The following is a 26235-nucleotide window of genomic DNA, read 5'->3' as shown; positions in this document are numbered from 1 at the left end:
TTTGGCCAAAATTAGTAAACTTTATTTAAACTTCAAAAAATAAAATAACAGACGAAAGGCAGCTTTAGCTTTGTTCTCGAGGATCAGATAGATCGCCCCAGAGCAGGAACTACCCCTGCCAAGTTAAAACACCCTTCACCCCCAATCAAGCCACAGACAAGGAGGAATCCTGTATTCGGGGACAGGCCTGGGGTGGGTAGAGTAGGAAGAACACCACAGCCAGGTGAGTGGGTTCTGAGACAGCACAAGTGAGGAACAAGACAAAGAGCCCCAGAGGGAACGGGCCCAGAACGTCGACCAGAAACTCTGTCACAGGAGCTACGGGCAAGGGAGGCGGGCTGGGGACCTGGGCCCCGCGAGGGCACCACCTGGGCTGTCCTGCGCCCCGCTCACCCTCAGTTCTCCTCATCACTGTCATCTGGGCTGATGGCTGGGCTGGTGAGGCTGTAAGTGGGGCTGGTGGGTGAGTAGCCAGGGGAAGTGGGTGAGTAGGTGGAGCCTTTGGGGGAGGTGGGTGAGTAGGTGGGGCTGGTGGGTGAGTACTTGGGGGAGGTGGGCGAGTAGGTGGGGCTAGTAGGCGAGTACTTGGGAGAGGTAGGGGTATAGACTGGAGAGGTCGGCGAGTAAGTAGGAGATGTTGGGGAGTATTTTGGGGTGGTGGGTGAGTAGGTGGGGCTGGTGGGGGAGTACTTGGGGGAGGTGGGTGAGTATTTCGGGCTGGTGGGGGAGTATTTGGGGGAGGTCGGGGTGTACTCTGGGGAGCTGGGGCTGTAGGAGGGACTGGTGGGGGTGTACTTCGGCGAGGTGGGGCTGTAGCTGGGGGAGCTGGGGCTGTAGCTGGGGGAGCTTGGGGTATAAGTTGGAGACTGTGGTGTGTATCGTGGGCTTGATGGGGAGTAGCTTGGTGAGGTTGGGGAGTAGCTGGGGGAAGTTGGAGAATAGCTCGGAGACGTTGGGCTGTAGTTAGGGCTCGTGGGCGTGTAGTTGGGACTAGTTGGGGAGTAGCTGGGTGACGTTGGGCTATAGCTGGGTGACGTCGGGGTATAATTGGGACTGGTTGGAGAATAGTTAGGGCTGGTTGGCGAGTAGCTCGGAGATGTCGGGGAATAGCTTGGGGATGTGGGCGAGTAGCTTGGGGATGTGGGCGAGTAGCTTGGGGATGTGGGGGAGTAGCTGGGAGAGGTGGGGGAGTAGCTGGGTGAGGTGGGAGAGTAGCTGGGCGAGGTGGGGGAGTAGCTGGGCGAGGTGGGGGAATAGCTGGGCGAGGTGGGGGAGTAGCTGGGAGAGGTTGGGGAGTAGCTGGGAGAAGTTGGGGAGTAGCTGGGAGAAGTTGGGGAGTAGCTGGGAGAAGTTGGGGAGTAGCTGGGAGAAGTTGGGGAGTAGCTGGGTGATGTGGGACTATAGTTGGGACTAGTTGGAGAGTAGGACGGAGAGGTGGGGGAGTAGGAGGGCGAAGTAGGGGAATAGGAGGGACTCTGGGGTGTATAGCCCCCAGGGGAGCGAGGCTCATAGGCAGGCGATGTCGGTGAGTAGCTGGGAGACATAGCGCCACCTGTGGAGAAAAAAGCGGGAAGGAGTTAAATGATGGCAAGTCAGCCTAAAGGAAGGACTTGGAGGAATTCAACTCTGCCGGCTGACTGACCAGACAGGACAGCTCACCTGGTGAGGGGATGTAGGGGCTGGAGGGGCCCGGTGACCCAGGCGAGCCCGGCGTGGGAGACCAGGCAGGAGAGTAGCCTGGGCTGAAGCCACTGGCATCTGACGCAGCACTGGGAGAGAAGCCGGCTGCCCCCGGCGTCATTCCGCTTCCTAGGAAGTGAAACAAAGCTCAGTTAAAACTGGAACTGGAACCTGGTGCTAAACCATTCATAGATGACCTGCTCCTGGGTCAGGGTCTTGTACGTAGCAGAACAGCTCCCTCACGACACAAGGGTTTGTAAACAAACAAACAAACAAACAGACAGACAAAAAACTGGAGCTGGAGCCCAATACCTGCCCCCAAGCTCCCCGCCCCTTCAGTGTTCCATCAGGGTAACCCTTCACCATCGAGCTCACCCCACCACGCTTGCCCTGACCACCCAGAGGGCCCTCTTCCTGGGCTGGGTCACTCACCGACACTAGGGGACCAGGCACCATAGGCTGGAGTTGCCCCCTGGTTCCAGGGAGTCATGGCAGGAGAAATTCCTCCCATGGGACTAGGTGCCGATCCAAAGAACATGCCAGTGGCTGCAAAGAAGCACAATGACTCAGGACGCGCCCTGGGGACCAGCCCCCCACCCCCACCCCATCATGCACCCCAGCCAGCTGGCAGCAGCCGAGGCCCTCATACTCACGTCCGGCAGCCCCCAGGCCAGGGATGTTGGTGGGGATCTCCATGCCATACTTGCACTTCTCAGCATCGAGCAGGAGATCAAAGCAGCCGGTGCCAGCCGGGGCCAGCTGACCCAGCATGATGTTCTCAGACACCCCCTTCATGGGGTCACTCTCTCCGTGAGCAGCTGCTTCCATAAGCACGTCCACCTGAGCAACCGGGAAACGGGGGAGCCCCATAAGACGCCTCCACACCCAGTGCTCCAGGGCTGCCTCACTACCGCCCTGCACCCACCCCACCCTGGCGTACCCTCATCCCGCACCTCCCCCACCTCCTTCCACCTGCCCAGTTCCATCATTACCGTTTCCTCAAAGGAGCACTTCATGAGAGGCCCAGTATCCTGGCGATTGACACCATGGCGGGTGATGGCCATCAAGTGGCCCCGGCAGGTCATGGTATCACACAGGAGTGCCAAGTGGCGGTAATTGACGTAGGAGCCGTCAAAGGAGATGACGTGGTACAGCTCCCGCTCCAGGGCCTTCCGCACAGCTTCAATGCCCAGCACCTGGCATGGGGTGAGGGGCGAGGGGTGAGGGCCGAGGAGTTGTGCTCATCCCCCAGCTTCTGCCACACAGACCCGCAGAGGGATGGTCGGGAGGCAGTGCCGCCCACACTCGACAGTAGACTCGGGCTTGGAGAAACGCAAGCAGGCAAATGCCAGGAGGGAGGGCAGACGGCCACCACCAGCAGACACCCAGGGGTCCTGGCGGGGCTCCGCGCACTCACCGTGAAGATCTCCACAATGTCGTTGGACGTGGTACGGACAGGGTCCACGTCCTTCTCGCTCAGCACCCGCATCAGGCTCACGCCGTCCGTCTCAAGGATCCACTCCTGCAGAGCCTTGAATTCCCCGTCTTCGGTGATAATGATCTTCTTCTTGTTGTCCGTCTGTGGCAGGTGCATATACACCTGCGGGGGACAGCATGAGCTGGGGGGGAGGAGGGGCCAGGGGAGAGGACATGGGGGAGCGGGGGGGGGGCAGGGCTGACCTTGCTAATCTGCTCAATGCCCTGCAGGGTCATGTCAGTCAGCATATTGGACTCGATGCAGCGCAGGAAGACGTCATCATCCATTTTGTCCACCACCTCTTCCTCCTGAGCCAAGAGCAAGGCCAGAGTCCTAGAACCTTCCCCTCTTCCCAGGCTCAGCCCAAGTCGCAGCCTCCCCAGGGACCGAAGGGTCAGGTCAGGCCCCAGACTCTGTCCTTTGTTCCTCTGATGTTACTTTTTATCACGTTGTTACAATCCTAAGAGAAACCTAAGGGAGGCACCTGCACCCCACCATCCCAACACAATTTCTGCGCGGGTGCTTGCATGCTCCCAGGGCCCCCGACAGCGTCCAGCATCTCCCACACTCGTTCTCACGGTGGACCTGGCCAGGCTGCCGCTTCCCACACCAATGAGCTCGTTCACAGAGCCGCCTGTACTCTGTGGAGAACCAACAGTTTCCACATCTACACTCCGACAGCTCAACAGTAAGCTGCCACTTTCTGTCTTGAGTGCCCCAGGCACCCCATCCGTGAAACACATTTTAGGAACCATGCCTGGGAGTGAAGTCACCAGTCTGGCATGGCCTCAGGTCCTGTGGCACCTGCTGTCACACCACTTCCCAGAGGACACGCCACCTCTGCTCTCCGCCCTCCCGCAGGAGCCTCACAGGGGGAGCACCCAGGGATCCCCCACGTCAGCGCCACCTGTGTGCTCCACATAGCTACTTTTTCAGTTTTCAAATGTTTTTGCTGTTCAGGGTTCTGAAAATCACCACTAGCCGCCACTCCCCATGCCCACCCCAGCCGGTGTGACGGGCACCTCAACACTGCTTTTGCTTCAACTTCCTTGACTTTTTCGGTCCCAAACAAGGTTTAACAGTACCCTACTGTGGACTATCCATTTCCTCTTGGAGTCCCTTTACCTCTTGCATCTTGTTTTCATCGCTGTTCATGATGCGGATTCGGAGCACCAGCTTCTCAGCGTTGTCGTCGTTAAAGATGCAGTTCAAGTCATCGCCGAAACCTGCAGAGAGAAGGAGCCATGAGAATGATGGCGGTGGCCGGTCACTGCTCCTCTGCAGCTCTCCCCAACGGGGCTCTCCTCTGGCTTCCCCTCCTTCTCATAGAACCCTCTAGAAAGAGAGGAATCGCGGAGAAGACAGGCAAGGAGCCCAGGCAGGACTTCCGAGTTGGGCCCACCTGCCCCAGCCTCACCAGCATTGATCTTCTCAGCAATCTGCTCCATGGTCAGCTTCCGGTCTGTCATGTGCTTCCGGTCCAGCTCCACCCGCAAGAGCCAGGGCGAGATTCGGGCCACGTCAAAGTCCGGCATCTCATAGTAGACATTCACCCATTCCTGATCCTCTGCCACGACAGTGCTCTGGGGGTTGGGGTCGTAGTAGATGGCTGTGTTGGCGGTCACCTTCCTCAATGTTGTATGTTCCAGACGGCACAGAATGTCCTGGGACAAAGAGGGATTGGGGACACAGGCATGTGGGTGGCTCTAAAGACCTCTCCAAATCCTCCTGTAGAGAGAATTTATTCAAGGGGAAGAGATCTCCTCTTCCTTCTGCTGGGAAGCCCACCGACCCAGGCTCTACCTTGGCTCTCTCAGCATCTCGAGCAGACTGGCCCAGCAGGAAGACAGTAAGTGAAGGCGTCTTTGGCTTCTTGGAAATGTTGATGAGTTCCTTGAGTCGGGGCACACCCAGGGTCACGTTTTTGGCAGACACACCAGCATAGTGAAAGGTATTCAAGGTCATCTGGGTGGCAGGTTCTCCAAGGGACTGTGCAGCCAGGGCTCCCACCATCTCCCCAGGATGGGCCTACAGAGTAAGGAAAGCCGGCGTCAGAAAAAGCAAATGTGTCCCTTCTGGCGAGTAACAATGAGCTGCCATTAGGGCAGTGACAGATGCATTGGGGCAAGGCAGAGACTCGACAAAGCAAAGCCTGATTTGTGCGTCCCCTCCTCTGCTTCATTTACAATCCCACGTTTGCACCCGGTGTGCTGCACACCCAGGAGGTCCTCTACCACCTGAAACCCTAATTTCTAAAGTAACAAGCTAAGTATTCACATTGTTATTGGTGGGGAGCTCCCCAGGAAGCATTATTTTAACTGCGATTACGATCACCTACCGTAAGACCTGACCTCTCATTGAGACTCCTACAGTAACGCGGCTGTGAGGGCAGGCTTCCTTCACTCAGTACTATGTACCAAAGGTTCATTGTGGTCCTCTTACACTTCCCACCTCAGTATCTTTACCAGAATATTCCTTCGTGTGGCTATAGCAGTTTCATTTTCTCCCGTCAGTGGATGGGAATTTGGCGGTTTCTCCACAACTTGACTGTTATGTGAACAACGGGGCCATGGATATCCCTGTGCCAGGTTTTGTGTGCACACACCTTCCAGTCTCTTGGGTCTATTCCTAGGAGTGGAACTGCTGGTTCAAATGGTACCTGTGGGGATCCCTGGGTGGCGCAGCGGTTTAGCACCTGCCTTTAGCCCAGGGCTCGATCCTGGAGACCCGGGATTGAATCCCACGTCAGGCTCCCGGTGCATGAGGCCTGCTTCTCCCTCTGCCTATGTCTCTGCCTCTCTCTCTCTCTCTCTGTGTGTGACTATCATAAAAAAAAAAAAACAAAAAAACAAAAAAACAGAGTTACAAATGGTACCTGTGTCTACCCCTCAGAGGAACAGCGGACTGTGACGCCCAGTGGCCCCCCAGTGGCACAGAAGAGTTCCAAATGCTCCATCCACAGCCTCCCTAAACTCAAGGAGCACAAAGCGGTGGCTCACTGGGGCTTCATCTGTATTTCCTGGATGGCGAATGATGCTGAGCATCTTTTCTCATGTGTTTACTGGTCACTTACGTATATTCTTTGGGGGAAGAGGTGTACAAGCCCTTAGACATCTTTCTGTTGTCGACGTGCAGTAGTCCTTTATGTATTCTCTACACGTGGCCCTTATCACATAGATGATTTGCAAATCTTTCCTCCTCCCATTCTGGGTTATCTTCTGACTCTCCTGCTGGTGTCCTCGGAAACACAAGTTTTTAATTTAGATGAAGCCGAAATCATGTTTCTGTGCTCTTTAGCGTATGCTTTTGGTGTCATACCGAAGACTCCACAGTCTAATCCCAGGTTGTGAAGAGTTGCCTTTGTGTTTTCTTCTAAAGCTTTTTTACAGATTGAGCTCTTATATTTAGGTCTTTGATGCATTTTGAAGTAATTTTTGTATATGGCGTGAAGTAGGGATCCAACTTCAATCTTTTGCATGTGGATGTCCAGTTATTCCAGCACCATTTTTTCCCCCAAGATTTTATTTATTTATTCATAAGAAACAGAGAGGTAGAGACACAGGCAAAGGGAGAAGCAGGCTCCCCACAGGAAGCCCGATGCAGGACTTGACCCTTGGACCAGGATCACGCCCTAAGCCACTGAGCCATCCAGGCGTCCAGTATCGTTATTTTTTTTAAAGATTTATTTATTTGAGAAAGAGAGCAGCCAAGTGAGCATGCATGCTTGGGGGAGGAGCAGAGGAAGATAATCTCAAGCAGACTTCCCACTGAGCTCAGAACCCAACTTGAGGCTCTATCCCACAACCCTGAGACCATGACCTGGGCTGAAACCAAGAGTCGGATGCCTAACCAACTGAGCCCCCCAAGAACCCCTCAGCACTGTTTGTTGAAAAGACTATTTCTAAGCCATTAAGTTCCATTCATCTATCTATGCATCTTCATGTGATAGCACACTATCCAGAGAACCAGAGCCTTACAGAAAGCTTGGAAATCAGTTAGGTGTGAGCCCTCCAATCTTGTTCTTTTTCAAAACTGTCTGATTCTTCTGGGTCCCCTGCATGTACATATGAATTTTAAGATCAGCTTATAAATTTCTGCAGAAAAGGCAACTGGGATTTGACAGGCACTGTGTTGGATCTGTAGATCACCTTGGGGATTACCACCATTTAGCAAGATAAATCTTATAATCTGTGAACACTGGATGACCTTCCACTCACTTAAATCTTTTTTCAATCACATTTTACAGCATTCCCTAATGCATTTTAATTATTTAATTAACACAACTGGATTTACATCAAAAGTATTCAGAGGTACGCCTATAATTACAATGCTTCTCTCTTCCTACTACCTTGTAAAATCCTCAAAGACAGTGATAGGGGCACCTGGGTGGATCAATCGGTTAATTCATCTGCCTTCAGCTCGTCATGATCCCAGGGTCATAGGATTGAATCTCATTATCCGGCTCCCCACAAGTGGGGAGCCTGCTTCTCCCTATCCTCCTCTGCCTCTCTCCCTGGCTTTCGGTCTCTGGCTGTCAAATAAATGAAATATTGTAAAAAAAGAGAGAGAGACAGAGAGAGATATCCTTAGGGAATGAAGCAGAAATCCCCCCACATACAGGACTCAGCCCAGAGCAGCCCCTCAGTGATCAAGAGGTATTATGCGGCAGGCAGTGGGCAGAGGCAGGCTGTGCTCAGAGCCCAGACAAGCCCACAGGTCAAAGAAGGAAAGCAGGGCTGAGGCAAGAACACTACTCACAATGGCTTGATTGAACTTGGACTCGATCTCTCCAAGCAGCCAGTCGAAGGCCTCCCCGCTGAGCCGGAACTCCTCAGCCATGCGGCGGGAGCACAGTGTGGAGCGCAAGTGGATGTTGAAGAGAAGTGTGGCATTCTCCTGAGCTTGCCTGCTCAGGGGGTCATCCCCGTTCACAATTACGAGTTTCTTGCTCAATTCCTTGACTCCTGGGGACCAGAGGAGGTATAGAGATTCCAGAGTGAGACCCCGACCACTCCCATCCCGCAGCCTGGCCCCAAGGTCCCAGAGCAGCTACTCACCCTCTACCACCTTGATGGGGTGCAAGTCGGAGGGAAGGCGAGGGTTGATGTGGAAGATTTTCTGAGCGTTCCAGATCATACGCAGCAGGTTACAGGGGAGGACGACCTGAGGCGCGATGAAAACAAGAGGGGGTCATGAGCTGGGCACAGCCACTTGGGGACAGCAGCTCTCCAGCCCGGCCTTCTGCCCACAGGCACCTTGCTGTCGCCAGTCGGGAAGATGACCCTGAGCACCTCCCTGTCCTCACGCATGCGCTCGAATTCTCGCTCTAACTCGTTCTGAATGTGCGCATTGCTCAGCACGTCCTTCACCAGGTCCTCCTGCAGAGTGCGCCGCAGGGCCCTCTCGTTTGTGTAGTCAAAGCGGAACCTGAAGGTGGCAGGAGGGAGAGTCAAGGGGCCGCTGGGCCCCAGGGCCTGATCCCTGCAGGCAGCAGAGCAAGGCTCCCAAAGGTGCACGGCCTGAACAACAGGGCTTTGAGGCAAGAATCTAGGGCAGGGAAGTTCAAAGTCTAGGCCCCAAGACTGCCTGCCCGGCTGAGCTCACTTTGTATGGTCACCAGGGACAGGGTGCGGTGGGTCTTGTAACTGCTCTACCCAACTGCCACGGCACAGCTGCTGCCACCAGGAGTGGACAAAGGGCTCTAAGACAGAAGGCAGACTGCAAGGTATGCTCTGGGCGAGCAGGGTCTCGGTGCAGGAAGGGGAGTCCTAGGAGGCTGGTTTTGAGCCCCAAGGGTGAGATCCACCCGCCTGCAGCCTCCTCACTTCTTCTCAAAAGCCTTGTTGGATGGCTTAAGGGTAGCCAGGTTCTGGAACTCGACGCTCTCGCCAGCCAGGCCGTCCTCGCCATAGCGCAGCTGCACCACCTGGTTGATGGAGTTTCGCACAGTAGCATCATACTTCACCATCACCGACTCCATGGACTTGATGAGCCGCCGCTGGATGTACCCTACAGGGAGGTGTCCAGGTTTGGGCCCCAGGGCAGCACGAGCCTGACCTCAGAAACAAGCCTTGCCAGCTGCTCCAGGGCTTTTACCCACCCAAACCTTGGAAGAGCCAGCTACTGCCCTTGGTCCCCGAAGCCTCTCAGTGAAATCCATGCTCCCCACCAGCTGGACCCAGTGCCAGAAGAGTCCTCTAGGAAGCAGCCCCTAGGTGACTTTGAGGATCTAACCCTGGAGCAGGAAGCGCTGCCTGGCATTTCCCAGCTCCTGAGCTTCAGCTCCTATTCCTTCCGCAAGAGATAAGTTCAAACACCTGGGATTGGGAAGCTTTAACCTGAGAACCCCCCACCTCACCCCAGGGGGATCCTTGGCCTGCGGTGCCCCTGGCAGCAGCGCGAGGGCCTGAAGGCCTCACCAGTTTCAGCAGTCTTGACGGCCGTGTCGATAAGCCCCTCGCGACCCCCCATGGCATGGAAGAAGAACTCGGTAGGCGTGAGGCCGGCCAGGTAGGAATTCTCCACAAAGCCTCGGCTCTCTGGCCCGTAGTCATCCTTGATGAAATGAGGCAGGGTCCGGTGCTTGAATCCAAATGGGATCCGCTTGCCCTCCACGTTCTGCTGCCCGACTACAGCGATGACCTGGGGAATGAAGGTGGAGTGCACCTAACTCCCTTTGCGCTAGGAGTCAGAGCTCCCAGCCCGTTCCCTGCAAACAATCCCTTCTCCCCGTGCTCCCAGCCTTCTCTGTGGCCCACATCTGGAAAGACCAGGCTCCCCACCTGGGAGATGTTGATCTTGGAACCTTTGGCCCCAGACACGACCATGGACTTAAAGTTGTTGTACTCAGACAAGGACTTCTGGGCAGAGGAGCCAGTCTTATCTCGGGCATCGTTGAGAATGCGGTTCACCTGGTTCTCAAAGGTCTGCCGCAGAGTGTTCCCGGGGGTGGGCTCCAGCTCATTGTTATGAGCCTTCTCAATGACCTGGGTGTAAGGGAGGCGGTGGGGCTCAGTGTCGGCTCTGCTCCCCCTCTTGGACATCCGCTCTGCGGTCACCGACATTCCACCCAAAGTCTCTGAGCGCCAGTCACTCAGTCTCGGCCTGGCCTTCCTGCTCACCTCTATCACATCCTGCTTAGCCTTCTTAATAGTGTTCTGAATGTCCTGGTAGGTCTTTGAGTCCGCAATGGAGTCCCCAATGCCAATGGTATGACCTAGAGAGAAGAAGCGTCATCAACACCCTCTTCAGGCTTCCCCAAAACCTGCGATGGAATCACAACCAAGAGAGTTGTTGGAAGGCCCCTAAATCCAAGGAAGAATGAGAAAAGGATGGAAGAGAAACGGTAAGTGGAGGGAGAGGCAAGATTTAACGAGCCTCTACTCACCCTCGATGAGAAGCCAGTTGTTAATGACTGTCTGAATGTTGGAGTAGAAGAGACGAGTGACGTCATGGCCCATCTCCAGGTAAGAAATGTGGACCAGCGAGCCGGCTGACGTACCCAGAGATTTCTTACACAGGATGCCCATGATCAGCTCCCCGTTCTCCACTACCACCTGTGCACAAAGCACCCCAATCAAGTCCCCTGCGGTGGCGCCCATGTACAAATCCTGTCCCCACAGGCAGAGGCCAGGTCCTACCTTGGTGTCCCCTGGAGAGATGTGTTTGTAAGGACCACTGTCCTCGTCGTCGGGATGGGTGCTGTGGGTGCGGATGCAGTTGATGTGGCCTGGTATGATGAGGGAGAAGATCTGTTTGCCTGTCCACAGGGGACGAGGCTTCAGGATGGCCGGCTGCGGGACCTTCCCATCCCACGTGGACAAGAACATCAAAAGGTTCATAACTTCCCCCTGTGAGGCGAAGAGCAAGACCAGACCTCAGAGCCGCAGGCCTCACTGGGCAAGGTCACCTACCCATGGGTGAAAGCCAGGTTGGGGAGGCAAAGAGATGCTGGGGAAAGTGTTTTCCAAACTTTCAATTAAAAATTTATTATGATAGTGAGAGACTTTGGCTTTCTCTTTTTTTCATTTATTTATTTATTTATTTATTTATTATTATTTTTTTTATGATAGTCACACAGAGAGAGAGGCAGAGACACAGGCAGAGGGAGAAGCAGGCTCCATGCACCAGGAGCCTGAACATGGGACTCGATCCCAGGTCTCCAGGATCATGCCCTAGGCCAAAGGCAGGCGCCAAACTGCTGCGCCACCCAGGGATCCCTCTTCTTTTAAATAGTAAGTACAAATTACTTTCAATAATCATGAAATTAGTAAAATTATAACAAAACCACTTCTTTTTCCCTTCACCTTCCCAGAAGTAGCTGAAATTATGTGATGTTTTAAAGCATTAAATGAGGGGAAGATAAAATAAAAAAAGTAAGTGGGGAGCTAAAACTTTACATAAACTCTTTCGGTCCGACCTTCCTAAGCTCTCCCCTCTCCTGCCTCACACATGAGTCAGTGTGGAGCAAGTCAAGGCAGAAGTTGTAGCTCTTCCCACCATCTTTCTTTTTTTTTTTTTTTTTATTTATTTATGATAGTCACAGAGAGAGAGAGAGGCAGAGACACAGGCAGAGGGAGAAGCAGGCTCCATGCACCGGGAGCCCGACGTGGGATTCGATCCCGGGTCTCCAGGATCGCGCCCTGGGCCAAAGGCAGGCGCTAAACCGCTGTGCCACCCAGGGATCCCCTTCCCACCATCTTTCACCTCACCACCCCAGGTCACTCTGCCCGTCCACACTGGGCTCCCTCCCTAGGAGCACACACCCGCTCCAGGAAGACATCTCTCTTTGTGAATTTGCGCACAGCTGTGAGCGTGTCCTGCACGATGCCCATGACGGGGCGATTGCTCTGGGGGGTGACAATCATGCGCGGCACCATGGCGAGCTCCTGGATCTCTGCCCGAGTCTCCAGAGACTGTGGCAGGTGCAAGTTCATCTCATCCCCATCAAAGTCAGCATTGTATGGAGTTGTTACACTGCAGTGACAGAGAAGCCGGGGTCAGGAAGATACCACAATGACGCGTCAGGGAGTGGCTGGGCCCTACCACCCTCCCTTGGCCAGAGGACTAACCTCAGATTTAAGCGAAAAGTAGACCAGGGGAGGATGCGGACCCGATGCCCCATCATGGACATCTTGTGCAAAGTCGGCTGCCGGTTGAAGATGACAATGTCTCCATCGCACATGTGCCGTTCCACCTAGGGAGGGAATGAAGAGTCTCAGAGGAAGGAATCTGCTAAGAAGGAAAGTATGACGGTGGAACTGAAACGCTCTACAGATAGAAACATGATAGAATGGTGCTACTTCATGTGGAATACAGATCAACTACTCCCTTCAGGCCAGATGCCAGGTTAAGGCACGGTACCCACCAGCTTCAGGGAACTCAGCTGCAGGAGACTCTACACATGAGACCTTCTGTTCTCCTCCCTCGATCTCCCTTCCCTGCCATATACCCTTAGGTTTGTGGGACCCCCACCCTGTAGGCCCATGGCTGGCAGCTACAGCTTGCCTAGGACAGCAGTGGTCTTCTAGAGAAGACCCTACCAAATAGGACAGCATCGGATGGCCTCCTCCAGCTGGCCCCCGCTCCGGGGAGCTTCCTGCTCGGGGCAGGGAGAGGCGCCCCGGCCTGTTACGTGCCTTATAGCCAGTCTGCAAATGAAGGTCACTGGGCTTTGGGTGGAAACGCAGGTCAATGCGATCGCCATTGTCTCGGATGATGTACTTGGCCCCTGGGTACTGGCTGTTCCCCCTGCGCACCAATTCCTGAAGTCTGGGAAGGGCAGAGGCACAGTGAACAGGTGGCTCCCCAGAAGCCCTTGTGGCCACCCTCACCCCCCAAGCTCCAAGTGGAAGCACTCTCTGCTTCTCACCTATTCCCCCCACATGCCCCCCAGCGGCTCTCCAGACAGAGCTCCTGAGGTGAAGCCCACCTGTCGATGTTGAAGGGCGTGACGATCTCTGCAAAGGTCATGTTGGCAGCAATGGAGCGAGGCACACCGACCTGGTCGATGGAAAGGTTGGGGTCGGGAGTGATGACGGTGCGGGCTGAGAAGTCCACTCGCTTGCCCATCAGGTTCCCTCGGACTCGGCCTTCCTTGCCCTTCAACCGCTGCTTCAGGGACTTGAGGGGACGCCCAGACTTCTGCATGGCCTGTGAGGAAATGCAGGGTGGGGGCACCCCCGTGGTCAGCACAGGCCCCTCCTCCAGAGCTCAGGAGCCTCCCCCTGAGGGGAGCGCCCCCTCGACCTGCACCGTCATCGCAGCCACGCGACCTGGCCCGTGCCCCACTTCCATTCAGGTGCAGAGTTGGGAGCACATGGACTCACCCGGGGCAGGCCAGGCAGCTCATTGTCCACCATCGTGGCCACATGGAACTGGAGGAGCTTCACATCCTCTGCGATGACGTGGGCCGCTGCACCGTTTTGCTCATTGCGCCGCAACTGATTGTTGATCTTCACGATATCCGCCAGCTTGTGGGTCAAGTCATCCTGCAGCAGGAAGTCACAGCATTGTCACAGTCCAGCCCCCACTGGGCACTTGGCACACATGTACCAGCCCACGGTGCCTCCCTCATGCTTGCGGCACCTGGCAGACAAGCCCGGTCTCTCACTTCCCACCCACAGAAGAACCTCTGTGATCTTCGATCATGTCAAGGGCCTCGTTAGTAGGCATGGGCACCCAGGCACCCTGCCCCCCAACATGGGCTCCTGCATGCCCTGCCCCCAGGCAAGGAGCTCCCCACCTCGGCTAGCCAGCCTGCTGGCAGGCAGGGTCCCAGAGCTGCTGACCTGGTTGCGGGCAGAGCCCTGCATCACCACGGCAGGCCGCACAGACAGCGGGGGCACGGGCAGCACAGTGACAATCATCCACTCAGGCCGGGCGTAGCGGGGCTCCATGCCCAGCACAAAACACTCTTCGTCTGAGATGCGCTTGAAGATTTCATGTACTCGCTCAGGACTCAGCAGGATCTTCTTCTCCTGGGAGTCCTCATTGACATGCTTCCACTCGGCATACAGCTCCAGGCCTGAGCGCCGGATGCGGGGCTGGTATCGTCCGCAGCCCCCATGGCCCTTCCAGAGACAGAGGGGCCATCAGAGCCTGGAGACACTGCACGCGTCCACCCTCCAGCAGTCCCGGACCACGGATACCTTTTCTTTGGTCAAGTCCTCATCACCCTCGGGCTGCTCCACCCCGAACTTGTTATCCATCTCCTCACCGCCTTCGCAGATGTTCTTGCCCTTGCACAGGTCATACACGTGGGTGAGCCGCTTCTTGGGCTGCCCCTTGGACTTGGCCAGGATGTCCTTGATCTTTGGGTTGTTCTGGGGGCAGACCAGAGCAGGCTCAGTCAGGCCGCTCCTCTGTCCACCCCTCCAAGCCACCTTGCCCCCAGGCCAGGGCCCAACCCCACTCACAGAGTCCACAAGCAACTTGGAGCAGAAGAAGCAGACACAGCGCAAAACCTTCATCGTCTTCACCAGGAAGCCCACGTGAAACACGGGCTTGGCCAGCTCGATGTGGCCAAAGTGGCCAGGACACTCTGTCATGTTTCCTGTGGGGACACACACTTCACGGTCTTGTCCCTACTCGCACCTCAGAGACTAGTCCCCAGGTGTCCACCCTCAGGCCTGAGGGGACCCAAGCCTCCTGCCCTCCCACGGGCATCCCACGCCAGGCACCCAGCACTCACCTGCACAGGTTTGGCAGCGGCCAGTCCGCTCAATCACCCCCTGCCTTGGGTCCATCAGCCCCCCAAGCTTGGGGCGGCCTCCCTCCGTCGTCTCGGGGTATTTGATACCGCCCTCTGTCACAGACATTCGTTTCTACAGAAAAAAAGGCCAGTAACAACTAAATTGGATTCCTAGTTTCCAGCCTTCACATACTAAGCCCTCAAAGAACCACAAACTACTTAGAGCAGGACCACACAGGTCTAGCCTGGGGCTAGGGGAATGGGAGGGCTAGAAGCTGAATATCGGGGGTTTTGGTCACTGTCGGGGTCCTGGTCACTGTCTGACTGGGAGAGGGTGCTCAGACTAGCGTGCAGCTGACCCTGGCCTCGATACAAGCTGCCTACTTCTTGGACTCAAACCCCACATGTCCCTCTGGGCTCAGTTCCAGGTCATTGACATTTTTTTAATCACAAAAAGAAATAAGCTGTTTCAAGAAAAAAAAAAAAAAAAAATCCATGCCTTGCTTCTTCTCCAAAGCTGAAATCAAGCCCAGAATCAGAGTCTCTGGCAGGGGACCGTACCTCGCCCCACACTAATCCAGCTCCTGAAGCCCGGCACTGCTTGCCCCTGTCCTTGCCACCTCCCTCTTCCCAAGGCCCCAGCGGCCCGAACCTGTCCGTGTTCAGGTGGAGAGCCCAGGCTAAGATGGGAGAGGCAGGTGCCAGAGCAGAAGGGCGCCCAGTACCCCAGAAGTTGGAGGCAGAACCCTGAGAAAGGTGGGGCCAGGACTCCAAGGACCCCCTGGGGGAAGGAGCTGGCGGCAGAAGAGCTCAGAAGTAGGAAGGCCAAGGGTGGGCTGAGGAAACCCTGAGTTTTCGCACACTAAAACCAAGGCTTTGGCATGACCTGCATCTGGCCCACTGACATCCCAGAGGGAGGAACTTGAACTTAATAAAAGCTTTGGTCGAGGTGTCACCCTCATGCCGGGCACCAAAAGCACTCAACACACCTCGTTTTTCTAAACTGAATCACTTCCCTTCTAGAAATGAGGTCTTGTCAGTTAGATGGGAGAAACCCAAGGGGAAGTGACTTGTCCAAGGTCTCCACCATCGGGAGCCAGAAGTCAAGCCCAGCCCTCTCTGGGCCTGAACACACGCCACCCCCCCATTCCAGGCTGCAGCACAGATGCTACTCTTACAAGTGGACACAGCCTCTGGTGCCAAGTGCGGCGCTGGCTGGTTCGCCCCATCTTCACAGCTCACTGATAAAATACGCATCACTGTACCCATTTCAGATTACAAAACCGAGAGGCCCAAGGATAGGCAGCTGATAGCAGTAGAGCCAGGATCCACAACCCCCTGCCCCAGGCATTCTTCCCACCGCATGGTGCTGAGCAAGCGGATGCAGGAGTTGCCATCAGCACAGCACAGCGACCCTCTCACAGTCCCGGAACCACTCCTGATAGACCAGGAGCTGCTACGAGGCCATCTGAGCTGCAATGAGGCCATCTGAGCTGCAGAACTCGGGCACATGGCAGCTAGGGCACTGAGGCTCCTGCTCACCCACCTCTTGGGGTACTGTCCTGAAGTCTCCTTCCTAGGCTCCTCTGCCCCTGTCTGCTCTTCCAGCTCTGCTCCTCCCCTGGGGTTTAGCACATCCACATCCTCACCGTACTCCCTTGCCGCCCCATGAAGCCTGCTCTATCTCCATGTTGCCCAGACCTCTGCTTCCAGGCCTCTCCTTTTGTCTGAACTTGGGATTCACTAGTGAGCTAGCTACTGCATCAAACCCAACATGTCTAAGAGTGAACTCCCTTCCCCTCACAAATCCATCCTTTTTCCTCGCCCCCACCTAAGATCACGGCACTCAAGTCCGAAAGCCACACCTGCCCTTCCTCACGCTTAGGCACAAAATGGTTAACCAAGTACAGGCTGGACCCAGAGCCCTCTGCTCTGCAATCCCAGCTCCATCACTTACAGGCTCTCTAACTACATCTACCTGCTTAGGCCCAGGACATAACAGGTGGTCAGGAAGGACACCATGATCGGACCATCCATGGGCATGGGCTGTGGCTGTCTGCACCTCCTCAACCCCTTGTCTCCATGCCTCTAGCCACTGCCTTAAGCCAGGCCTTTTACTTTTTTTTTTTTTTTTAAAGGTTTCATTTATTTATTTGACAGAGAGAGAGAGGGAGCACAAGCAGGAGGAGTGGCAGCCAGAGGTAGAGGTAGAAGCAGGAACCTGATGCGGACTCAATCTCAGAACCCTGAGATGACGACCTGAGCTGAAGGCAGATACTTAAAACAACTGAGCCACCCAGGTGCCCAAGCCAGTCCTTTTCTCTGGGCTTCACCACAGGGCATTGCTTAGGTGGCCAGCCTGTCTCTCTCTCATCCAACCACACATCTGGGGCGCTCTTTCTAAAACGGAAATCTAGGAGGGATGCCTGGGTGGCTCAGTGGTGGAGCGTCTGCCTTTGGCTCAGGGCATGACCCCGGGGTCCTGGGATCGAGTCCCACATCGGGCTCCCAATAGGGAGCCTGCTTCTCCCTCAGCCAGTGTATCTGCCTCATGAAGAAATAAAATGGAAATCTAATCTTTATGCCCTCTTGTCTTCAGAATGACATCCAAACTCAGCAGGACAGCTTACAAAAAGGGTTTTAGGATGTTTCCACCTTCCTTCCTCTCCCCCATCAGAGGAAAGTCCCCTGCGGTCCTCCATCCCCCAGAGCATGTGCTGCCCTCCCCCCATGTGGGCTCCCTCTGGAAAGCCCTGCCCCCAAGGCTAACTGCTGTTTTATTTTTTTTATTTTTATTTATGATAGTCACAGAGAGAGAGAGAGAGGCAGAGACACAGGCAGAGGGAGAAGCAAGCTCCATGCACTGGGAGCCCAACGTGGGATTCGATCCCGGGTCTCCAGGATCACGCCCTGGGCCAAAGGCAGGCGCCAAACTGCTGCGCCACCCAGGGATCCCTAACTGCTGTTTTAAGACTCAGTGTAGACATAGCTTCTTTCAGGAAGCATTTCCAGGGTCTGCTCTGTTTCCATAACTCCTCTCTCACTGCACATCTCACAGTGCAATGAAATTATCTATCGGGGGGATGTGCCTTCCCTGAAGATTACAAGCATCTCTCGGCAGACAGCCTTTCTCCGTCGTCCAGGATCCCATGGCTTCTGATGAACACTGGGTAGACTGAACTCAACTGCTTAGGGCCCTCGGCTGCAGGGAAGTGCCTTCAAAGACCTTGGAAAAAAGTGAAAAGGCTGTCCCCTGCTAGTCGGGCCAGGAACCCCCCCCTAATGGGTCTGACTAGCCACTGCTGAGCAGAAGCCATATGGTCGATTGATGCAAAAGGTTCTGAACACCCACAACACTCATCAGAATGACCTGGTGAAGTCTCAGAAAGACGGGGTGGGGGTGACTGAATTTGCAAAGCTGGAACCCCATCAGCTGCATTGCGACTTCCTAGAAATGCGAACTGCTCTGCTCACCTCGACTGAAACTGAAGTGAAGCTTGAATGTGGCTGCCAGGAAGGCCACCAGAGAGGGAGCAGAGGGAAATCCCACTCAAAACTTTGCACGTCCCTCTGCTCGGAGTCCAAGCCACCTACCTGCCCAGGACTACTCTACTTCTAGGTATTGACATGGGGCCAGGGGGTGTCCTGGAATATACTGGACTATCTCCCTACCGCAAAGTAATGAACTGTCATTTTGGATTATATATAAACTACGTTAACCCCCAACCCTTCCTCCAACACTGGTTCTTGCTACCTTAAGAGTATCTTGCTGTTTTAAAACCTTCTTGGCCTGGGTGGCTCAGTGGTTGAGTATCTGCTTTCAGCTCAGGGCGTGATCCCAAGGTCCTAGGATTGAGTCCTGCCTCAAGCTCCCCGCAGGGAGCCTGCTTCTCCCCCCGCCTGTGTCTCTGCCTCCCTGTGTGTCTCTCATGAACAAACAAATCCTTTTTGGAATAAGCTAGGGTATAAATACATAAAATTATGCTTTTCACAGTAGACAGTTGCTTTTAACAGTGGTCAACCTCTTCAAACGTCATCGAGCGCCCATCTCCACTGATTTTGTACCAGCTCTGCATAAAGCTCTAGCACCAACCCTCCTTGCTGCCTCCCTCCAGACTGAACAACATCCAAACCCACCACCGCGTCCAAACACAACAGCTCTGTCTCGCAGCCAGTTTTAAGAGCTCTCAGTACCTCGAAACACACCTTACCCCAAGACTTCTGGAAAACATTCCGCTCTTAAGTACTACCTGTTCCATGAGAGTCTCCTTACCCACCAATCCTCCTACCCAAAGCAGAATTACCTGTTATTCCCTCAAGATATAGGAAGCAGCATAGTATAAAAGGCAAGCAACGCAGGGCAAAATGAAAGCCTCCCATAACCCTGCACACCAGAGACGACCTCTTTTGTGAACAGTCAGCCCTCCACATGTTTTAATAATGCAAAAATGTTCCTGTTTTTACATGAACAGGGCCTCACTCTGCATCCTGGTCAGTAACGTACTTATCCAGATCCCTAAACTTCATCAGTCCACGGTGCCCTTTAGCGTCTCAAGTATGTCAGCAACTTTTCCAGCCCTCTCTGGGCCAAAAGAGATCCACTTACAAAGCACCCAGGGCTAAACCACTGCATAAATACCTATGTCCTATCAACTTAAAGGCTGTGGGATCCCTGGGTGACGCAATGGTTTGGCGCCTGCCTTTGGCCCAGGGCGCGGTCCTGGAGACCCGGGATCGAATCCCACATCGGGCTCCCAGTGCATGGAGCCTGCTTCTCCCTCTGCCTGTGTCTCTGCCTCTCTCTCTTTCTCTCTCTGTGACTATCATAAATAAATTAAAAAAAAAAAAACAAACACTTAAAGGCCGTGTATAAAAACACACGTACATTGAGAAAAAGACTCTGATATTTTAAAAAAATGTTTTTATTTCCCAAAAAAACACAATGACTTATGATACCTGTTGGACCCTGTGCAACTTGACAGGTCATGGGAGTAGACTGGACAGCACCACCCCTATTTCTTGCTCTAGGCTGATTTTTTTGCCCTGTAATTAGGAACTGCTTAAACCCAGCTCCCCAAAGATATGACGTCACTGAAAGGGATTTGGCGCCATCTAATGTTGAAAGGCAACTATCAGGAACTCCTAGCTCCCCAGCCGTCAGACACAGAGCTGAGCTTCTCTATCTCTTGAAAATTTAAAATCTTTCCCTGGGCCCCTGTGAGTTTGCTGCGGTGACTCGGCAGGGCTTGGGAACAGGGGATTTAGCCTGTTGGGAAGATGTTGTTCTAACCTAAGCACACACCCTGAATTACCCCCATAGAATTCCTATTAGTAAATATCTGGGCAAATTATAATTTCAAACAATATCATTTTCAGACAATGATGTGTTAAAAACCCTTCTACATTAAAAGATGTACAAAAGGGCAGCCTCGGTGGCGCAGTGGTTTAGCGCCACCTGCAGCCCAGGGCGTGATCTGGAGACCCTGGATCGAGTCCCACATCAGACTCTCTGCATGGAGCCTGCTTCTCCCTCTGCCTGTGTCTCTGCCTCTCTCTCTCTCTGCATCTCTATGAATAAATAAATAAGATCTAAAAAAAAAAAAAAAAAGATGTACAAAAGTACATCTTTCTGTACTTTATTTTGAAGATTTTATTTATTTATTCATGAGAGGCACAGAGAGAGAGAGACAGACACAGGTAGAGGGAGAAGCAGGATCCAGGCTGAGAACCCAACGTGGGACTCAATCCCGGGTCTCCAGGATCACACCCTTGGCCGAAGGCAGCGCTAAACCGCTGAGCCACCTGGGCTGCCCTTTATGTACTTTCCAATTACTTCATCCACTCATTTAACTAATTCTTATTACATCACGATCATGTGCCAGGCCCAATTTGAGATGCTGAAATTACACAGGTGAATACAGGGTCCCTCATAAAAGTTACATTCTCCTGAAGGAGCAAGAAACAAAAAAACTAACCCTTTCAGACAGTGACAGGCTATGAGGTAAAACAAAGTCAAGACGGAGTAGAGGTCACCTCGCTGGCTTGGTCAGAAAAGTGTATATTCTTGATCTTGGGGTTGTAAATTCAAGCCCCACATTGGATGTAGAGATTACATAAAATATAATACCATAGCAGGGATTAGAGAATGCAGGAGAGATGCTATTCAAATAGGGTAGTCAGGGGACACCTGGGTGGCTCAGGTCGTGATCCGGGGATCCTGGGATGGAGTCCCGCATCAAGCTCCCTGCAGGGAGCCTGCTACTCCCTCTGCCTGTGTCTCTGCCCCTCTGTCTGTCTCTCATGAATAAATAAATCTTAAAAAAAAAAAAAAAAAAAAGAGAGAGTAGTCAGGAAAGCCCTCCTACTAACATGACATCTGAGCAGAGAACGTATGGATGCTAAAGGAGGAATCAGCCTCAGTAGGTCTGGGCAATGTTGTTCTAAGCAGCAAGAAGAATAAATACTAAAGTCCTTGAGGCAGGAATGAATTTGTGGTGTTGGAAGCACAGGCAGGTTGGTGTGGTCAGAGAAGAGCAAAAGAGTTTGGTAATGAGCTGGAGAGGCAAGCAGGGGCCAGATAATGCAGGACCTTGATGCAGGTCAGAGTAAGCAGTTTGGATCCTTTGGAGAGGCTTCCCTGCAGGGAGCAGACAGGATAAAATGAGCTCTCTAGCTGCTCTGCAAAGGGAACTAGGGGCTAGTATTCCCTGGGAAAGATGCTGGTGATGGGGAACATGATGGTCCAGATGGAGATGGTCATAAATGGCTGGATTCCAAGCACATTTTGAAAGCCAGAGCTGACAGACTGGCAGATGGACCAAGTGGAAGTTGTGAGAAGAATCAGACAGCTTTTAGGTTTTTTACTGGAGTCAGTGGATGAATGGTATAGCCACCGTGTGCTTGGGGAACCAGGCAAGACCTGGGAAAGAGCTTGCTCGAGAGGAGAAATTAAGAGTTGTTGTTGTTGTTGTTTTAATTTATTTATGATAGTCACAGAGAGAGAGAGAGAGAGAGAGAGAGGCAGAGACATAGGCAGAGGGAGAAGCAGGCTCCATGCACCGGGAGCCCGACGTGGGATTCGATCCCGGGTCTCCAGGATCGCGCCCTGGGCCTAAGGCAGGCGCCAAACCGCTGCGCCACCCAGGGATCCTTTTTTTTTTTTTAAAGATAAATTTTTAGAAGTGGTAATGCTGGACCAAGGAATATGCATTAAACGACTTGAAAGGGCACCCTGGGTGGCTGAGCGGTTTAGCGCTGCCTTGAGCCCAGGGCCTGATCCTGCAGGCCAGGGATCGAATCCCACGTCGGGCTCCCTGCATGGAGCCTGCTTCTCCCTCTGCCTGTGTCTCTGCGCCCCCCCCACCCCGTGTCTCTCATGAATAAATAAAATCTTTTAAAATAAAAATAATAAAAAAATAAACGACTTGATCAAACTGTCCGACTGTCCTGCAAAAAGGTTATACCAGTTTCTCTACCATCATACAAGCATGCCTATTTCCCAATATTTTTGCCAGCAGAGAAAAATCAAATAAAGGGAAAAACTTTAATTTGCATGTTTTTATTAGTAAGCGGAGTATTTTATTGGCCATTTGTACTACTTCTGTGAACTGCTTACTTGCATCCTTCATCTATTTGCCTAGGTGTGTGATGTCCTTACTGATGAATAAGTGTCCCTTGTGTTTTTTTTTTTTTAATGTTTATTTATTTATGATAGTCACAGAGAGAGAGAGAGAGGCAGAGACACAGGCAGAGGGAGAAGCAGGCTCCATGCATTCATTGGAAGCCCGACATGGGATTTGATCTCGGGTCCCCAGGATGGCGCCCTGGGCCAAAGGCAGGCGCTAAACCACTGCGCCACCCAGGGATCCCGTGTCCCTTGTATAATAAGAAATCTAACCTTGTCCATTACAGGGCAAATATTGTTTCTCAATCTGTTTTGTAGCTGTCCATGGTGCCTCTGATAAAGAGAAGTGGCTCTGATTTTTACATACTGAAATGTGCCCTGCTTTTCCTTATATATAAATTGCTGGGGCGTCTGGTTGGGCTCAGTTGGTGGAGTATGTGACTCTTGATCTCAGTGTTGTGAGTTCAGCCCCCACATTATGGTGTAGAGATAACTTAAAAATAAAATCTTGAGGGCAGCCCCTGGTGCCTCAGGGTTTAGTGCTGCCTTCAGCCCAGGGCATGATCCTGGAGTCCTGGGATTGAGTCCCACATTGGGCTCCCTGCATGGAGCCTGCTTCTTCTTCTGCCTGTGTCTCTGCCTCTCTCTCTCATTCTCTCTCATGAAAAAAATAATATCTTAAAATAAATAAAATAAAATCTTGAAAGAAAAAATGTTTAGCTCAGTGCCTAGTACACGATAGGCACTCAATAAAATTCACCTGTAACTCATTCATTACCATTAAAGGGCTCTGCCCCTGGAATTGGCCCCCATAAGCCTTCTATATCTCGCTGGTGCTTTCCAGCTTTGTTTTTTAGATTTAAACCTTAACTCCAGTGACGCCTGGGTGGTCCAGTGGTTAGGCGTCTGTGTTCGGCTCAGGGTGTAATCCCAGGATCCTGAGATTGAGTCCCACATCGGGCTCCCCACAAAGACCTGCTTCTCCCTTTGCCTACCTTTCTTTGCCTCTCATGAATAAATAAAATTATTAAAAATAATAAAAATTAAAAATAAACTTTAGGGCAGCCCTGGATGGCTCGGCGGTTTAGCGAGATCAAGTCCCGAGATCGAGTCCCGGGATGAGTCCCATGTCGGGCTCCCTGCATGGAGTCTGCTTCTCCCTCTGCCTGTGTCTCTGCCTCTCTCTCTGTGTCTCTCATGAATAAACAAAATCTTAAAAAACAAAAAACAAAAAACTTTAACCCCACCTAGAATTAATTCTTTCGTAGGGCATGAGCTTAGGAGGATCTAACTCCTGACTTAATTTTTACATGGCTGTGCCTTGTCCTCCAGCAAAACTCTCCACAAACAGAGCCATTGAACTCCATTCTCTCTAGCCAACTGGTTCCCTCTAGTTCATCCCACAGGAGTCAGGTCACCAAGAGCTCTGCCCCAGAACTACCCTCCTCCCTCATCTCTCCTGCTCCCTTTCTCAGCTCTCCCCCCCAATCAGTTCATCACAGGGCAACCAAAGTACTCAGAGTTGGGATCCCTGGGTGGCGCAGCGGTTTGGAGCCTGCCTTTGGCCCAGGACACGATCCTGGAGACCCAGGATCGAATCCCACATCGGGCTCCCGGTGCATGGAGCCTGCTTCTCCCTCTGCCTGTGTCTCTGCCCCTCTCTCTCTCTCTCTGTGTGTGACTATCATAAATAAATAAAAAATTTAAAAAAACAAAGTACTCAGAGTTTGGGTTTTCTTTTTTTTAATGTAAACTTGATGTCACTCTCCAGCATATAATTCTCCAAAGGCCTATTAAAAATAGAATTAAATCCAGGGTCCTGGGGCACCTGGTGGCTCAGAGCATCTACCTTTGGCTCAGGTAGTGATTCTGGCATCCTGGGATGGAGTCCTGCAGTGGTCTCCCTACAGGGAGCCTGCTTCTCCCTCTGCCTATGTTTCTGACTCTGTGTCTCTCATAAATACATAAAATCTTCAAATAAATTTAAAAAAAACAAACAAACCCAGACTCCTTACCATAACTTACAACACCCCACCTGGCCTGCCCCAGTCTCCTGCTTTTCCAGGCTATTTCCATAACTCTCTTCACCCTTCTAAACCCGTCACACTGGCACTTCTTCCAATCCTTGGGACACATCAAGTTCATGCTTCCCTCAGGCCCTTTGCACTTGCTGCTCCCTCTCTCTGAAAACCTCTGGTCCTGGAGCTCTGGCTGCCTCTTCCTCATCCAGGTAATGTCACCTCCCCAGAAGGGGCTTCTCGGACCCTGACACCACCCCGTCCAGAGGAGCCTCACACCTCCTCGGCAACTCCCCTGCGCCCCATTCAAAGCACCTGCCATTAACTGAACTGTCTCCTTGGCTCCTTTGTTTGCATGTATACAGTCTGCCTCCCCTACCCCTTCCCACAGTGTGTGCCAACAAGAGGCAGGGTCCTCCTCCGCCTCGTCCAGCTCTGCAACCTCAGCGTCTGTCGTGTCTATCACACAGCAGGTGTTCAGTTAATATTTGTGGAAGGAGAAAAGGCGGGGAAAAGATCTGGGGTCCGGCTTCGCATCCGAATTTGCAAAGCCCCCCACCCCATCCCATCCCAGCCTCAGGATTCATCTGCTCTCGTTCGGCGTCGGTGCCCCCCATCCCACCCCCCCATTCCCGTCCCGGATACAGAGCCGCAGCACCTGGCTCCGGCGGCCTGAACCCAGGCGGCTACCGTCGGGCCCTGCCCGCGCCACCGCGGGGAGCACGGGGAGGGCAGGGCCGCTTACCAGTTCATCCGGACTGAGGACTCCGAACTGCACCCGCTTGATGGTGCGCAGCGGGCATGCGCTGTCCCCGGAGGGGGGGCCACCCCCGTGCATCGCGGAGGCCGACGCGCTGCGCAGGCGCAAACCTCTCTACAAAAACCCTGCGCCGCCTCCGCCTAGGTGCTCAGACCCCGTCGGGGCGGCCACCGGGAAGGACCTCCCCGAGTGGGGAGGAAAAAGCCGGAGGAGGGAGAGGTGGGGGAGGGAAGGAGGCGGGGAAGCGAGAAGGAGCGAAAGGAGCTCTCCTCCCCCCTTCCGGAAATTTTTCGTCTCCCAAAAAGGAAAAAAAAGAGGGAGGGGGGAAGGAAAAGGTTTCGGGGGTAGAGGGGGGAGGAAGAAGAAAAAGGGTAACGAATAAATAAGTAACCAGGCTCCTGAACGGCAGAGGTTACGGCAGTTTGTCTCTCCCCCTTCCGGGAGCCGCCTTCTTTCCAACCGTCCCGGCCGCGCTCTCGGCGCTTCTGAGGAGCGAACTGCCCGAATGACGCCCTTTATAGATTCGCCCCTGCATCCCCGCCCCTTCCTTTCCCGCCCTCCCTTGCGCTACGGGGTCGCCTGCGCCGGCCTGCACGGAGCGCGCGCTGGAGTCGTTGGTCGGCCCTTCCCCGGTTGGGCGACCTTCCGAAGGGACACGGGGGAGGGGAGCGTGTTCTGCCCCGCCGCCTCCCCGCTCTGGCTCCCGCCGCCTTGAGATTTAAGGTTTGAAGGATCGAGGGGAAATACAGGCCGCTTTTATTCTAGTTCGGGCCGTGGTTTCGTCCTCAGCCAAAGTCTCCCTTTAGTATTCCGCACCCCCCCGCCTCCCGCTGGAAAATGGTCTGTCCTGAGAATCGGTAATGAAGGAGGCGGGGCCAGCCAGGTTCTCCCTAGAGGGTTCCCGGAGGTTGGGGGGGGGGCGCTGGGGGCCGTCCCCTCTCATGAATATGCAGTAGTCACATTGAATATGCATGAGCCGATCAA

General features: G+C 53.5%; 1 protein-coding gene across 1 annotated transcript; it reads right to left on the bottom strand.

The window, feature by feature from the left end:
- Positions 1 to 25750, bottom strand: POLR2A (RNA polymerase II subunit A). Its single transcript, XM_038536674.1, has 29 exons — positions 25237 to 25750; positions 14850 to 14982; positions 14575 to 14711; positions 14308 to 14481; positions 13948 to 14229; positions 13486 to 13647; positions 13089 to 13309; positions 12796 to 12928; positions 12229 to 12353; positions 11923 to 12133; positions 10798 to 11007; positions 10545 to 10713; positions 10279 to 10373; positions 9940 to 10143; positions 9577 to 9799; positions 8983 to 9166; positions 8413 to 8584; positions 8215 to 8320; positions 7916 to 8121; positions 4961 to 5185; positions 4575 to 4821; positions 4283 to 4383; positions 3361 to 3465; positions 3098 to 3280; positions 2673 to 2876; positions 2334 to 2520; positions 2113 to 2226; positions 1660 to 1809; positions 1 to 1552 (listed from the first exon to the last, which is right to left on the bottom strand). Exons 1-29 carry the CDS (start codon positions 25327 to 25329, stop codon positions 396 to 398), a joined length of 5913 nt encoding a protein of 1970 aa, XP_038392602.1. The 5' UTR covers positions 25330 to 25750; the 3' UTR covers positions 1 to 395.
- Positions 25751 to 26235: the final 485 nt, after the last annotated feature.

This window comes from Canis lupus, chromosome 5, assembly GCF_011100685.1.
Source record: "Canis lupus familiaris isolate Mischka breed German Shepherd chromosome 5, alternate assembly UU_Cfam_GSD_1.0, whole genome shotgun sequence".
NCBI classification, from domain to species: Eukaryota; Metazoa; Chordata; class Mammalia; order Carnivora; family Canidae; genus Canis; species Canis lupus.
Note: the sequence above shows the minus strand (reverse complement) of the source record. Positions and strands in the feature narration are given on the sequence as shown.